Source organism: Rhinopithecus roxellana, chromosome 13 (assembly GCF_007565055.1).
Source record: "Rhinopithecus roxellana isolate Shanxi Qingling chromosome 13, ASM756505v1, whole genome shotgun sequence".
In the NCBI taxonomy this organism is placed as follows: domain Eukaryota; kingdom Metazoa; phylum Chordata; class Mammalia; order Primates; family Cercopithecidae; genus Rhinopithecus; species Rhinopithecus roxellana.
In genome coordinates this window covers 71,584,527-71,597,495 of record NC_044561.1, presented here as the reverse complement: position 1 = coordinate 71,597,495, position 12,969 = coordinate 71,584,527, and the positions used below count along the sequence as shown (strand labels likewise).

At 54.3% G+C, this 12,969-nt stretch overlaps 2 protein-coding genes across 7 annotated transcripts in view; one reads left to right on the top strand and one right to left on the bottom strand.

Annotated features, from left to right (window-relative positions):
* Positions 1–870: 870 nt before the first annotated feature.
* On the bottom strand, positions 871–7,576 carry PSMA7 (proteasome 20S subunit alpha 7). Its single transcript, XM_030915659.1, has 7 exons — positions 7,327–7,576; positions 4,978–5,104; positions 3,929–4,053; positions 3,200–3,322; positions 2,298–2,417; positions 1,494–1,556; positions 871–1,094 (listed from the first exon to the last, which is right to left on the bottom strand). The coding sequence occupies exons 1-7, from the start codon at positions 7,420–7,422 to the stop codon at positions 1,002–1,004; spliced, it is 747 nt and encodes a 248-aa protein (XP_030771519.1). The 5' UTR covers positions 7,423–7,576; the 3' UTR covers positions 871–1,001.
* A 237-nt stretch (positions 7,577–7,813) lies between these two features.
* SS18L1 (SS18L1 subunit of BAF chromatin remodeling complex) overlaps positions 7,814–12,969 on the top strand; it is a 38,737-nt gene continuing 33,581 nt past the window's right edge. For 3 of the 6 annotated variants that reach the window (XM_030915641.1, XM_030915644.1, XM_030915640.1), the window contains exon 1: positions 7,814–7,990. In XM_030915641.1, coding sequence (XP_030771501.1) covers positions 7,922–7,990 — 69 coding nt within the window. In that variant the 5' untranslated portion in view covers positions 7,814–7,921. The remainder of the gene's footprint in view (positions 7,991–12,969) is intronic. The other 3 variants (XM_030915643.1, XM_030915642.1, XM_030915645.1) reach the window with 2 other exon arrangements.

The window sequence follows — 12,969 nt, the reverse complement described above, 5'->3', positions numbered from 1 at the left end:
GTCCTCAGAGAGGATGAGGAGACACATCAGCTGCATGAGTTCTCCTTTCAGTACCTGCCTGTGGCCATTGGGTGGGGGTAATGGATATCCTTGACCAACAGAAAAATAAATCTTCTGTTATGTGTGCCAGATACTGGTGGCCACAGTCCTCACCCAGCTAGATGTCTTGGTGAAACAGGTATTGCCTCCCAGAGAATCTCAAGGTAGTCAGGTCATCGCGTACCACCTGACCTTGCTGTTAAAATGTTAATTGTTTTGACAATTGTACATTTTATGCTGAGTTCAAAATGTATCTGGGCCCCTTTACTCCTTTTTAGAAGGTATGTGCCCAAAACCAAGGACCAGAGCAAGTGGTAGCATGGGAGAAAAGGGGTGACCCGAGGACAGAAAAGCCTTCAACTGCTGCTGGACTAGAAGCCAAAATGCAGGAAAGGGCAGAGAATAGCCAGAACAGCCTTCTACAGAAAGTAGGGAGCAGACATCAAGATGTGGTCTATGAAAGTCAGACATGGAAAGCTGCTTTGAACAAAGCTGCTGCTCTACAGAGTTAACCCAGGGCTACCTGTGTTTGTGTCCTTGACATTATACATTCATTAGCGGACTAGAATGAAGGTCTAAAAGCAAATGGAAGTCATTCTGTGTCTACAACAGAGAAACGGGTCTGCTGAAGGCCAGGTTTCTCTGCAGCACCCAGGGCAGCAGCTGATTTCCCAGGGGAGGAATCTCTGTCTCACGCTGGCTTGCTGTCTTAGCCACAAGGAACAGAAAGGAAAGCTCAAACTTACGGCGGCTCAGGGTTGAAAAAGAAGGGTGAGAGATGAGAGGAATACCATGATTGCACCTAAAGATACACATTCCCTTAAAGAAAAAAGGTTAAAAAATACGGAAGTTTATTGTAGGACACTCAGTGTGAATAAACGGAATGGAAAGGCCTACACATCATTGAGACTCATCCATGATTGATTTGAATTTAAAAATTACAAGCAAAGACATTTTATTCATCATGATGCTTTCTTTTGTTTCTTCTTTTCGTTTTCTTCTTTTTCTTTTTCAATTTCAGCAACATACTTCTCAATTTCTTCAGGATTTAAAATCTATCAAAAAAAACTTCATGGTTACCTAAGCCAAACAAGGTGCCAGGGAACCAGCGCCCTCTCCTGGGGAGGGTAGCCAGGCTTTGGCACTGCTGCTCATACAGCCTCTTTGGAGAGGGACCTCGAGGAAAACAAGAGGATGCTGGCCTGACCTAGACAAGTATTAAGCAGCAGCAGCAAATCTGACTGGCAGCTGCTCAGCATGCCCAGAGAACATGCGTGGACCATCTAATCAGAGGAAGATGGGAATCTTCTCTTTGACGTATGGGGAGCCTCAGAAAAACATTTTCCTAATGGTAAAACCACAGAACGACCCCATGATGTTTCCTTCTGGACTGGTACTGCCCTGATCATGGAGAAAACTCACAGGTGAAGAAAGCAGACAAACTTGGTGATTACCTTGAGGGGTTGATCTCGCCTCATGACAGCAAGTTCAATGTTTTTGCCACCTGACTGAACCACCTTGAAGGGATAGAAGACAGGAGCATTAGCCACCTTTCCCTATTCAAGACAAAAGCAGCTCTCAGGAGTACCGTAAATAGGTGTGTACCCAAACCCAGCACAGTCCCAGGAATGGAGGTCCCAGCCCCCAAAACCTGTGTCTTTCTCCTAAATGCATTTGTGAAGTCTACTTGGGATGCCTGCACACCCTCCTTTCTCCCAGCACTGGGACTCCTCTCTATTGCACAGCAGCTGTGCTCGAGGCCCTCCCCTTGACATAGCAGTCACCACCAGGAATCCTGATGCCTATGCTCCAGCCTGGCCTTCCAGCTAGTCCCTCTCTGGTTTCACCTGCTAGCACTTCAAGGTCTTGACAAAGCCCAACCATATCTCCAGTTCTCTAATCCCGACTTTAGCAACAGTTCAAGCCTCTGGAAGGCCTAGTGATGGCATAAGGAGAACAGATTCCACAGCTGGACAGCTGGGTTCACATCCTGCCTCTGGTTCTCATGCTGTGTGCCCCCTGCACAACCCTCAGCTGTCCCAGCTGGATAAAGGCACTAATGATCACACCTTGTGTGGCTATTTCAAGGAACACAGCCGTTAGGATACACCATAGACCAGAGCAGTGCCTGGCACATAGCAGTCATTAGGCATTACTGTTGGATCCTTGCCACCTTCCTTGCTGCCCCATCTACCTACCAGTCACCACCAAAACGTGGTATCTTCACCACCTTGCCTGGATTCCAAATGCAAACTTACTTCCAGGAGCGCCTTGATCACCAGCTTAATGGTCAAATCATCTGTTTCAATGGCTTCATCCGTATAGTTCTTTTCCAGGAACTCGCGTACTGACTTGGCACCCCGGCCTATGGCATTGGCCTAAAACAGACACGTATGTTGTCATGTGGCATAGGGCATGACAACCCAGGGCCAGCCCTGGAACACAGCTGCCCGACATGGGCCGCCCAGTCAGTGGTGGTGGCAGGAGGCAAGCTGGAGTGCTGGACGGCAGCCCTGGACACAGGCCCTGCCTGTGGCTTCTTTTTGCAAAAAGCTCTTTAGAATTGGTGCTAATCCTTACCAAAAATGGGATTATACCTTTTATTCCATTATCAAGAGGCAATGGGAGATTTTTCTTTTTTTCTTTTTTTTTTTTTTGAGATGGAGTTTTGCTCTTGTTGCCCAGGCTGGAGTGTAGTGGTGTGATCTCAGCTCACTGCAACCTCTTCCTCGGGGTTCAAGCAATTTTCCTGCCTCAGTCTCCTGAGTAGCCAGGATTACAGGCATGTGCCACCATGCCCAGCTAATTTCTTTTGTATTTTTAGTGGAGACAGGGTTCTGCCATGTTGGCCACGCTGGTCTCGAACACCTGACCTCAGGTGATCCACCTGCCTCAGCCTCCCAAAGTGCTGAGATTACAAGCGTGAACCACCACACCCACCTGAGGATTTTAATTTATGTGGTCTGTCCTTACAGCTTGCTGCCCTTTGATTTTCTTCCAAACAGCAATGTTTAATAATCTCGCTCTCGTAGGACTAGGTAAACTTAAACTGACTCATTCACTGATACAGGCCTACAGCAGGAAGCCCAGGACCTCCCACCCCTCAGAGCCTGTTTCTGGCAAGATTGTCCAAAGCCCCTTTGTTTTGTCACGAACTCACCTTCCAGGCATGGTATGTGCCCGATGGATCAGTCTGATAGAGCCTAGGAGTGCCATCAAAGTCGAAACCCACAATGAGAGCAGAGATGCCAAACGGCCTGCGCCCATTGCTCTGCGTATAACGCTAGCAAGAAAAGAAGCAGGTCAGTACCATCCAACTAAGAAATTGCACGTGAGGAAAGAACCGTACTTAGTGAAAGTATGAACATTTTAAATCATGCCTAAGCCCCCTCAGGTTATTAGCAGTTCAAATGATATATTAGCCAATAGCTTTCAACATCCTTTTCTGCATTTTCATCCCAGAAAGACTCACCTAGCACCAGAATTGTACCATGGAGCACAACTCAGGTTACTGGAAATTACTTTGACAGGTAGACATGTATTCTGCTTACACGTTAATGGCATTTCCTCATAGGGTGGCTTCTAGCCCCTTTCAACTGCTTGGTGACTGGTAACTCAGAATGGCAAGACAAAAGCTATCATTTCCCTCTAGACACAGGAATTTGGAATATCCCAGGAACTGAGAACAGAACGGTGTTACTCAAATTGGTGAGCTAGGTCAAGTTACACTTGTGCAAGTCAAGATCAGGATCATGGAATAAATCAGTTTTCTGATTCACCTGAAGTGACATGCAAATCCACATGAAGTGACATAGCAGGACGACCCTCCTTGGCGGAGCAGTGACTGCCCTGCTGCCAGAAGTGAGCATGCGATCAGGCAGGCACCCACCTGCTTCAGGCTGGCGATGTAGCGGGTGATGTACTCCACAGTGACCGGGTCCTCCACAGTCAGCCGGTGGCTCTGGCACTCCACCCGGGCCCTGTTGATGACTATCCTTGCATCGGCGGTGAGGCCTGCAAGGAGAGCAGAGAGGCTTCTGCTAGAGAGACAGCACAAACTACAGGCTGGGGGATGGACATGATGATCCAGCATTTAACCTTCCACAGACCCCCAAACCGGCAGCAAGGCTATTCTAAGTGACTGGCAGTGGAACCTGTCAGCCCCTGGGAACTTCTAAGAAATTGGGTACAGATGCTTCTCGATGTGCAGTGGGGTGGTATCCCACTAAGCTCATCGTAAGTCGAAAATACCCAGCTGAAAATGCATTGACTACCCCATAAACCCATTGTAAATAAAAAAATGTTGGCTGTTGTGCAGAATCTGGATTTTTAAAAACATTGTAGATCGAACCATACTAAGTCAGGGACTGTCTGTATATGAAGAATTGTGTGCCTCGGACCATACTTAAACACGGTACCTGAGTCCTCTAGGGAATCTTAGAAATTGAGTTAATCCCTAATTTCATTACATAAATTGAGATCTTCCTAGACTGGATCTGCTGAGGAGAAATGAGCAAGACCAAAACAGCGCTGAGAACGTGCCGAGGCATGGCCTGCATCCACCAATGCGGTCTTTGTTACTGCTGGGGATGGCAGGACGTGGTTCTGTCCTCTCCATGCCACAGACGCAGTTAGCTCTAGAAAGTCCAGCCTTTCTCTAGATTGTAACTGACTGATACAGAAAAATAACAGTGGAGGTCAAACTGCACAGCAGTCAGAAGTGTTTTCATCCATTTAGCCATTTCTCTTTCACCCGCTATGGCAGAGAGGCCACCAAAGAAACTGGCCAACTTAAAAGTCCAAATTCATTTCTTTTAAATGATTTTCATTTACTCAGTTTATATGGCTCACAATAGCCCACACACCAAGTTAATCTCCAAAGCCCTGTTCTTCGCTGAGACTCGAGAGAGTAAGACGGCGCTCCCCACCGACTTGTACCTGCAAAGGCCATGCAGACGTTGTCATCCAAGGCACAGATCTTCCGTACCGTTCTTTCATCCTGCAGCTTGGCCACTGACTTCTTCTCCACACCAAGAACAACAATGTCTCTTCCTCGAACACCAACCTTTAATTAAGATCCACGAACCACATAAGAAAGTGATACGAGTGCTGGGTGCAGTGGCTCATGCCTGTAATTCCAGCACTTTTGGAGGCTGAGGTGGGTGGATGACTTGAGTTCAAGAGTTCGAGACCAGCATGGACAACATGGCAAAACCCTGTCTCTAAAAAAAAAGTACAAAAAATAGCCAGGCGTGGTGGCTCAAGCCTGCAGTCCCAGCTACTCTGGAGGCTGGAAGGTGGAGGCTGCAGTGAGCCATGACAGCTGGGAGACAGAGACAGCAAGACCCTGTCCCCTCACCCCACCCCATCCTCCCAAAAAAAGTGACACATGGTTCTACTGCCAGGCAGTGAGCACTAGGAGCAGATTTGAACCTCGGTCCTGGGGGATACGTACTCTGGGTAGCAGCTCCCACTGGAAGGTGTGTTCACCCACACCCCTTTCTCCTCCACTTGTCTGTCACTGTGGTTGGCACCACGTCCTGCAAACCCAGGGGCATTCATCTACTGCTGGTAGAGCTAGCCCAGGCATGCTCACCTAGGTGCCCAACTTGCGCCTTTCAAATGCTGAGGTGTAGTTTTAGTTACAGCATAGCTAGTAAGTAACCATTATATACCATTATATAATCGGCATGTTTCCTTTCAACCCAATGAATGAAACAGCAGCATGCAAAGCCTGGAAGCCTGAGACTTGCACACTCGAGTCTGGTGTTCTGAAGGCAGTGTTTCTGTAGTAGTGAAATTATATTGAGCCACAATGCACTGTTTCCTGCACTGTGACATACTCATGTGACAGCCGTGGGAAGAGGCCTGATTTGCTGCCAGTGGACAAGGTGTCAACTGTTAATCCCAAATTGTTTATGGCTGATACCAGAGAAGGATGTAGCTGTTACTAAAAGCACCGACAATCACTGACAGTCAACCCCGAGTCAAGCCAGAAACAAAGGGAACCATCATTGGGATAAACAGCGGCTCCTGGTTTAGAGCAGGGACTTCTCCCGCTCAGCACTGTGAGCACCTGGGCAGGCTGATCTCACTGTTCCTGCCGCCCTGAGCACGGGTGGGATATTGAGCAGTGTCCCTGGCCTCTACCCTCTAAATGCCAGGAGCACCTCTGCGAGGTCTTGGACCACTAGAAAAGTAGCCACACACTGCCAGTGGCCCCTGTGGGCACAAAACCATCCCTGGCTGAGAAGTTCTGGTCTCAAGTGTTTGGGTTTTCCGGGAGCTTTCTCAGGTACTGACTCACTTGACCTTCAACTGACTCGAGGCCCAGAGAAGCTACATGGATTTGTTAAAGCCAGGTGCAGCCAACTGGCGGAGGTGGCAGTATTGGGGTCGAAGGCAGGGGTCAGCCGACTCCTAGTGCTCTTGAAGCTGACTTAGATCACCTGATAAATAACTGGGCCTTCATTTCAAAACAAAGATTCAGAAAATGAAAAAATTTACAGAACCGTGTGTGCTGCTTTCTCTGCCTGCTCAAACTTCTGAATACCAGGTGATAAAAGAATAACGATCTCTCAGGCTGACCAGTAAAACTGACACGTCTTGATGTTACGAATTTAAGTTTCAAACAATGTCACTAAGGTCAATGTACAGTAGCCCTCGTCAAAACTGAAACGGCCGTGTTCAGACCAGTCCTGACCCGGGCGGCTGCAGCCCGGCCCCGGGAAGGCTCCTTCCGGCAGGGTGCGGAGATCCCGGAGGCGCCCGCCACCGGCCAGACCAGCGAGCCGCTTTGTTCCCGAAGCCCACCTGGGCCTAGAGAACAAGTGTTGCCTGGGGCGGGTGGGGGTCCCTGTAACGGGGGACTGAGCAGTTCGCTCCCCAGCCACCCGGCTGCGTGAACAGCCCCCAGCGAGCGCACAGTCGATCCCCCGCGGCCTGCAGCGGCCCTCGCCCGGCCTCTGCAAACCGGGTCGGCGATGCGACCCACGCGCCCAGCCGGGGCCAGGGGTGCCCAAGATGGCGTCGCCACGGTCCCGCGTGCCCGGTGCCCCACGCGAGGCTGGGCCCCAAGCGAGGCTCCGGGTGGGGAGAACGGGCGCTCGCGGCTCACGCCAAATGCCGTCTCTGCAGGCACTCGTGGAGACCGGCAACGGGGCCCGCGCTGCCCACGCCGCTGCCCCGCGCGCGCCCACAGCTCCGCGCCAGGCCCTGACCCTCTCTCGGCTCCCCAGACCCACTTCCGCCCGCGTCCCCAGCCCCGCGCAGGCCCCGGCGCCTCACCGCGGTCGAGCCCTTCTTGACGGCCTCCTGCGCGTATTCCACTTGGAAGAGATGGCCGTCGGGCGAAAAGACGGTGATGGCGCGGTCGTAGCTCATGCCGGCGGGGCGGCGACCGGGCTCCTTCCGCCGCGACTCTCAAAAGCGCACACTCACGGCCCGCGCGCACCCGCGACTCCCGGCGCCACTGCGCCCGCGCCCCGCCCTCGGCGCCGTGACCTGCGCTGCCGGCGACGGGCGGCGTCAGGCGGCGTCGGGCGGACGTACGGCCGCGCGCCGGGGCGGGGCCAGGCCGAACCACCGGTGGCCGGGGGTGGGAGGCGGTGCTCCGGCGGAGGGCCGGGCGCTGGGTGCGAGGGGGCCGCCGGGGGCCCCCGTTCGGCACTGGGCCGCAGACCCTTCTGCAGGGCGGAGCGGCGGCGCCGCGGGCCCGGAGGCTCGGCGACGGCGACGGGGCGGACGAGCCCACGACGCGGCGCCCCCCGCGCCCCCGCCCCCTGCCCCCCCGCCGCTACTGCGGATAATGAGCGCCTCGGGCCGCCGAGCGCAGCCGGAGTATCCACCCCGATGACCACGGGCTGAGTCCCGCGCAGCCACCATGTCCGTGGCCTTCGCGTCCGCCCGGCCAAGAGGCAAAGGGGAGGTCACGCAGCAAACCATCCAGAAGGTGGGCCGGGCCGGGGCGGTGGCGCCGGGCGGCGGGGCTGAGGGCTGGCGCTCGCGGGGCCGGGGCGCGGGCAGCTGGCGGGCGCAGGGCGCGAACAAAGCCGGGGCGCAGCCGGGCGGCCGTGAACCCCGACGGCGGCCCGGTACCCGTCCCCGTGTCCCACGCCTGCGCGCCAGCGGGCACCGGGCCGTGTGGGGGGCGCTCCCCGGAGAGCCTGCGCCAACTTTGTTGGGGCGGCGGGTCCCTCGGGCCGGGGCACGGGGCGCTGGGGGCCGGGCGGACGCTGGAGGGTGCCGGCCCCGGAGCGCGCTGTCCTCCGAGTCCGCGGCGCGCGCTGGGAACCGTCCTGGGCCGTGCCGGGCGCACGGGGACCCCTCGGGGCCGGGGCCGCGGCGAGGGCTCGTCGCGCTCCGCAGCCAGCCTCGGTGGCGAAGGCGGGCGGCGGGCGACACTCGCTTTCTGCGCTCAGCTTGGCGTGTGGAGAAGGGCGCGGGCCGGCCTCCGGGCGCACGGAGATGGCGGGGCCCGCGGCCGGGGCTGCCCCTTCTGCCGCTGGAGCGAGGTGCGGACGATGGAGGCACAGAGGGACGCGTCCCAATGCCCATTTGGGGGGCATCGTTAGACAGCCCGGCCCCGTAGGGAGCACACCGCCCGCCCGTATCCTCGCGGCCTTGCCGCGTTTCAGCGTGACACCCTCCCCCGCCGCCTCGCCTAACAAACTTGATGGATTCGCTCCACAACCTTTCCTCTAGCTCCGTAAGTTCGGCCTTGTGGATTTCAAGAGACAGCGTTTACAGGGGTTTGGGACACCGTTATCCAAAGCCCTAAGTTTTGAAATTGAGACTTTGCATTTTCTGCTGTTTTTCTGTAGAAGACAAATTCGGAAGAAAATCGGCATTAGCCATTCCCGTTTCAGTTGTCACAACATCTTTTGGAGTGGCATTGGTTTTTTCCTAAACTCCGACTCCGTCTTCACCCTGGTGGGATTGCAGGGATAAACAGTGGTATTCCTAGGTTCCCAGGAGCGCTTGTCTCCCTAAGGGGGTTCACCTTGACCTTGACTGTGGCTCTTATTCCTTGATGACATACCAGTCTCCTGTGGAAGTTGTCCTAAATCTATCGCCTATTTTGAGACTACTCTTGCTGTTGCTAGTTTTAGAAATTTGATGGTCTTAACAAATGAGAACCTTGGCCAACTCTGAACAGGACAGATTGAGAATAGCAGAAACACAGATTTACAAGTGTGGCATTTTAATTAATGTAGTAAACTCTTATGTGTGCTTACTGTATCCCAGACACTATTCTAGGGGTTTTATAAATTTTAGTTCATCCAATTCTTCATAGAAGCTACTGGCATCCCATTTAATAGCTAAGGAGGCTGAGGTCTGGGGAGGCTGTGCCTTGCTGGTAAGTGGACGCTGAAGCCTGGGGGGGCTGAGTGCCTTGCTGGTAAGTGGCACAGCCAGGTGTTGAACCCATACTGTGGCTCCAGGGTCTGCTGTGTTGGTACCCCTTAATCTGGGAACATTTGGCCAGGCGGAGGTCAAGCTCTAGGCTCAGAGGCAAATGTTGGAACCCAGAGCATCTCCTGGCACTCTGGTTTTTTGGACCTTGGCATTCATTGTTCCTGAAGTTACCTTTGTCTTCAACGTTCGTCCCGTTATTTGCACTGCGCACACATTTCCATTGAAGCTCCCCAAATTCGCCAGGTAAAAGTGTATATTGAGGTGCTGTCCCAAACATCAGATCAGAAAAGAAGAAATGCACCTGGGGACTGTGTGTCCCAGGGCAGAAACTCAGCCTGCTGACCATTGGAAATGGATCTTTAGTTTAGGCTGCTGACTTGGCCTGGTAGGGCCAGCAGGCTGCGTGTTGGGCTTGGTGTTTTGACAGTGAATATATTTACCCAGGGATCTTTTACTGGGAGGTGTGAGAAGGCTGAGAAAGGTGTGAGAGGTGCGTGTTCTATGCCTAAAACGTGTGCTGTGTCCACAGTGTGTGCTAGTAGTCTCATGCCGAGAGCATTAAGAGAAGCCAGGAACCCCTCTGAAACCTGCTTGGTAGTGAAGGGGAAGGAAGAATACAACTTGTCCTTAACAACATTGTGTGTGGGTGGGGATCTTTCAGGCCAACTTCTACTCAACCTTCAAAGCCTCACTCAAATGTTCCCTGTCTCATGCTCCCTCAGCCATCATGTGGCCCATGTAGCACTTGCTTGGGCTCCTGAGTTCAGCATGTGACTGACGAATTCTTTGCTGATCCCCAGCCTCTCCTTGTGTCTGAGCACAGTTAGTGCTGAGCACGTGCCGGTGCATCTGTGACTCTGGTTCCATCAGTGGAAGTGTTTTGAAATAAGCAGATGTGTTAGTGTCCTGTGACTTCCTTGACACATTACCACAACCCAGGTGGCTTCAAACGACAGAAATCTATTCCCTCACAGTTTTGGAGGCCAGAAGTCCCAAGTCCAGGGATCAGTTCCCTGCTCTTCTCTTGGCTTCTGATGGCTGTGGGCAGCCCTTGGTGTTCTGTAGCTTGTAGGTGCATCCAGCCAGTCTCTGCTTTCATCATCATCTTTTTTTTTCTTTTTTCTTTTTTTTTTTTTTTTTTGAGATGGAGTTTCGCTCTTGTTGCCCAGGCTAGAGTGCAATGGCACCATCTCGGGCTCACAACCTCCGTCCCCCACCCGCCCATGTTCAAACAATTCTCCTGCCTCAGCCTCCTGATAGCTGGGATTACAGACGCCTGCCACCACATCCAGCTAATTTTGTGTTTTTTAGTACAGATGGGGTTTCTCCATGTTAGCCAGGCTGGTCTTGAACTCCCGACCTCAGGTGATCTGCCCCCACCCCCACCCCCCTTGACCTCCCAAAGTGCTGGGATTACAGACGTGAGCCATCGTGCCTGGCCTCAATTTCCCAGTTTTTATAAGGACTCTTTTATTGGTTTTAGGGCCTACGTTAGTCCAGCCAGACCCCATCTTTATTTCATTTTCAAAAAGCTTGTTTCCAGTACCTCCCATGCGCAGGGACCAGGGGTCCGGGCACAGTTCAGCCCACAAGAGTGCATTTGTGGTGAGGGCTATCCCAGAGAAGGAGCCGTGAGACAGAGGCCGAGAGCCACAGAGGGTCCCAAACCTGGCCTGCATGGAGCAAGTATTGGGGCACCCGAAGTGGAAGGGCGGGGAGTGCTGGGCTGATGTGGGGAGGGTAGCTGGTGGTGACCAGGCAGCAGTGCATGGGTGAGATGGTCAGAACCACTCTGTGGCAAGCACCACAAGGGACATGACTGTGCTGGGGAACCCTGTGTTGGGGCTGGGCCATGTCACCACAGTGGCCCCTGGGCCTGGCTGGCTGTTCTCTGGCCACCAGCTGGAAACTGTAATGTCCTACTGTCCAGTGTGTGCTTCTTACGCTGCTGTTGGGGCTGGGGCTGCAGTGGTCACCACGGACCATATGGCCAGACTTGACCCCTGGGTTGCCTCCTTGCTGCTTGGCATACAGAAAGTGGTCAATAAATGTGTTACTGTTTCTGTTAGTATTGGTTTTCTCATTGGTTTCCTTGGCCGGATAATAGCAGTGGTGTCTGCCGGTCTGCTGGGTGTCTGGATCCCCAGTGCCTGTTGCAGGGCAGGGTTGGGGAAAAGCTCTGAGGGAATGGGACAGAGCTGGAAGGAGGTGGGCCCCTGGGTCTGCCTGCTGAGTGGGTTTGGTGTGGGAAGACAAGACCTTTGTGGAGTGGGTTGGTGCCATGCCCAGGGTACGAGAGCCAGGGAGTGGTTGAACCTGGACCAGCCCTATCCCATGCCCTTGGTACCCAGGTGCGGGGGTGGGGCATGGGCAAGGGGCACACTTCTGGGTGGGGATGAGCTGTGGAGGATGGGGTGCACACCCAGCAGACAGTGGGCACCTTGTGTGCTCCCTCAGACCTGGAACTTGCTGTCTGAAGGAACGCAAGCTAACTTGGCTAGGAGTGTTTGTAAGGTGAGAGCTGTCCTGTGACTGAATGGCTTAGGGATGCCAAGCCTCCCTTGCATGTGGCTGATTGACAGCATTCTTCCTGCTATCAGAGGCTCCCCCCACCTGAGAAGGGGAGCACGGGGGCCTGTCTTTATATCCCCAGGGATGAGGGGTGGGGTCCCCTCATTCTGGAGCCTGGGCTCAGCCCTGGGGAGGGACCCCGCAGCCACAGGCCTTGCTTGGCCTCCTTGCTGTCTTAGGTCAGGTGAGGGTGGTGCTCTGCAAGGCCCTTGAGCCTGAGCGCTGTGGGCAAGGCAGGCAGGAGAAAGACATTGTCCCGGAGGGAGCAGCCGCAGCCTGGCCTCTGTCCCCTCTGTCTGTAAAGCCTGGCCATACACCCTCTTGCTGGGCGCTCCTGAAGGTGCTCTTCCCAGTCCTGTTCAGCTGGGAGGGTGAGGAAGCATTTGGATAAAGACAGTGCCTGCCCACTGCCCTTTACCCCTGACCTTTCCAAGGCTGATGGGTCTCCAGAGTCCCTGTCTGCCATCCAGTCGCTGGGTGTGGAGTCTGGAGGCAGCAGCCGAAGGCAGCCCAGGTCTTGCCCAGGTGGCGCTCGCTAGCCAGTGGTCCCGGATGTTCTTGAGGCTCCTGGCCTTTGCACCGTCTGTGCCCCAGGCCAGTGGGTTGGAGCCTGGGCACCTGCCCCTGTGTGCTTGGAGTCCGAGGACAGATTTCCTGGAATCCCCAGGCTGCAGATGGTGGAAGAGTCACGCCCACCCCCAGTGGATGCAGAGGTCACGCCCTGTGGCGTGATACGGGGGATGCAGGAATAAACAGGCCCTGGGTGCTGAGCAGTTAGCGGGCCGGCACTGATGGCCCGTAAGGCCTGTGGGGCCTGGGAAGAGGAAGCGCAGGTCTTCTCCTCTGGTCCAGGCAGGCACCTCCACTGCCTCCCTGCCGTGTGATCACAAGAGGAATCCAAAAGGTTGGGAGAAGGTGCCATGGACGATTGTGGGAAGGAGG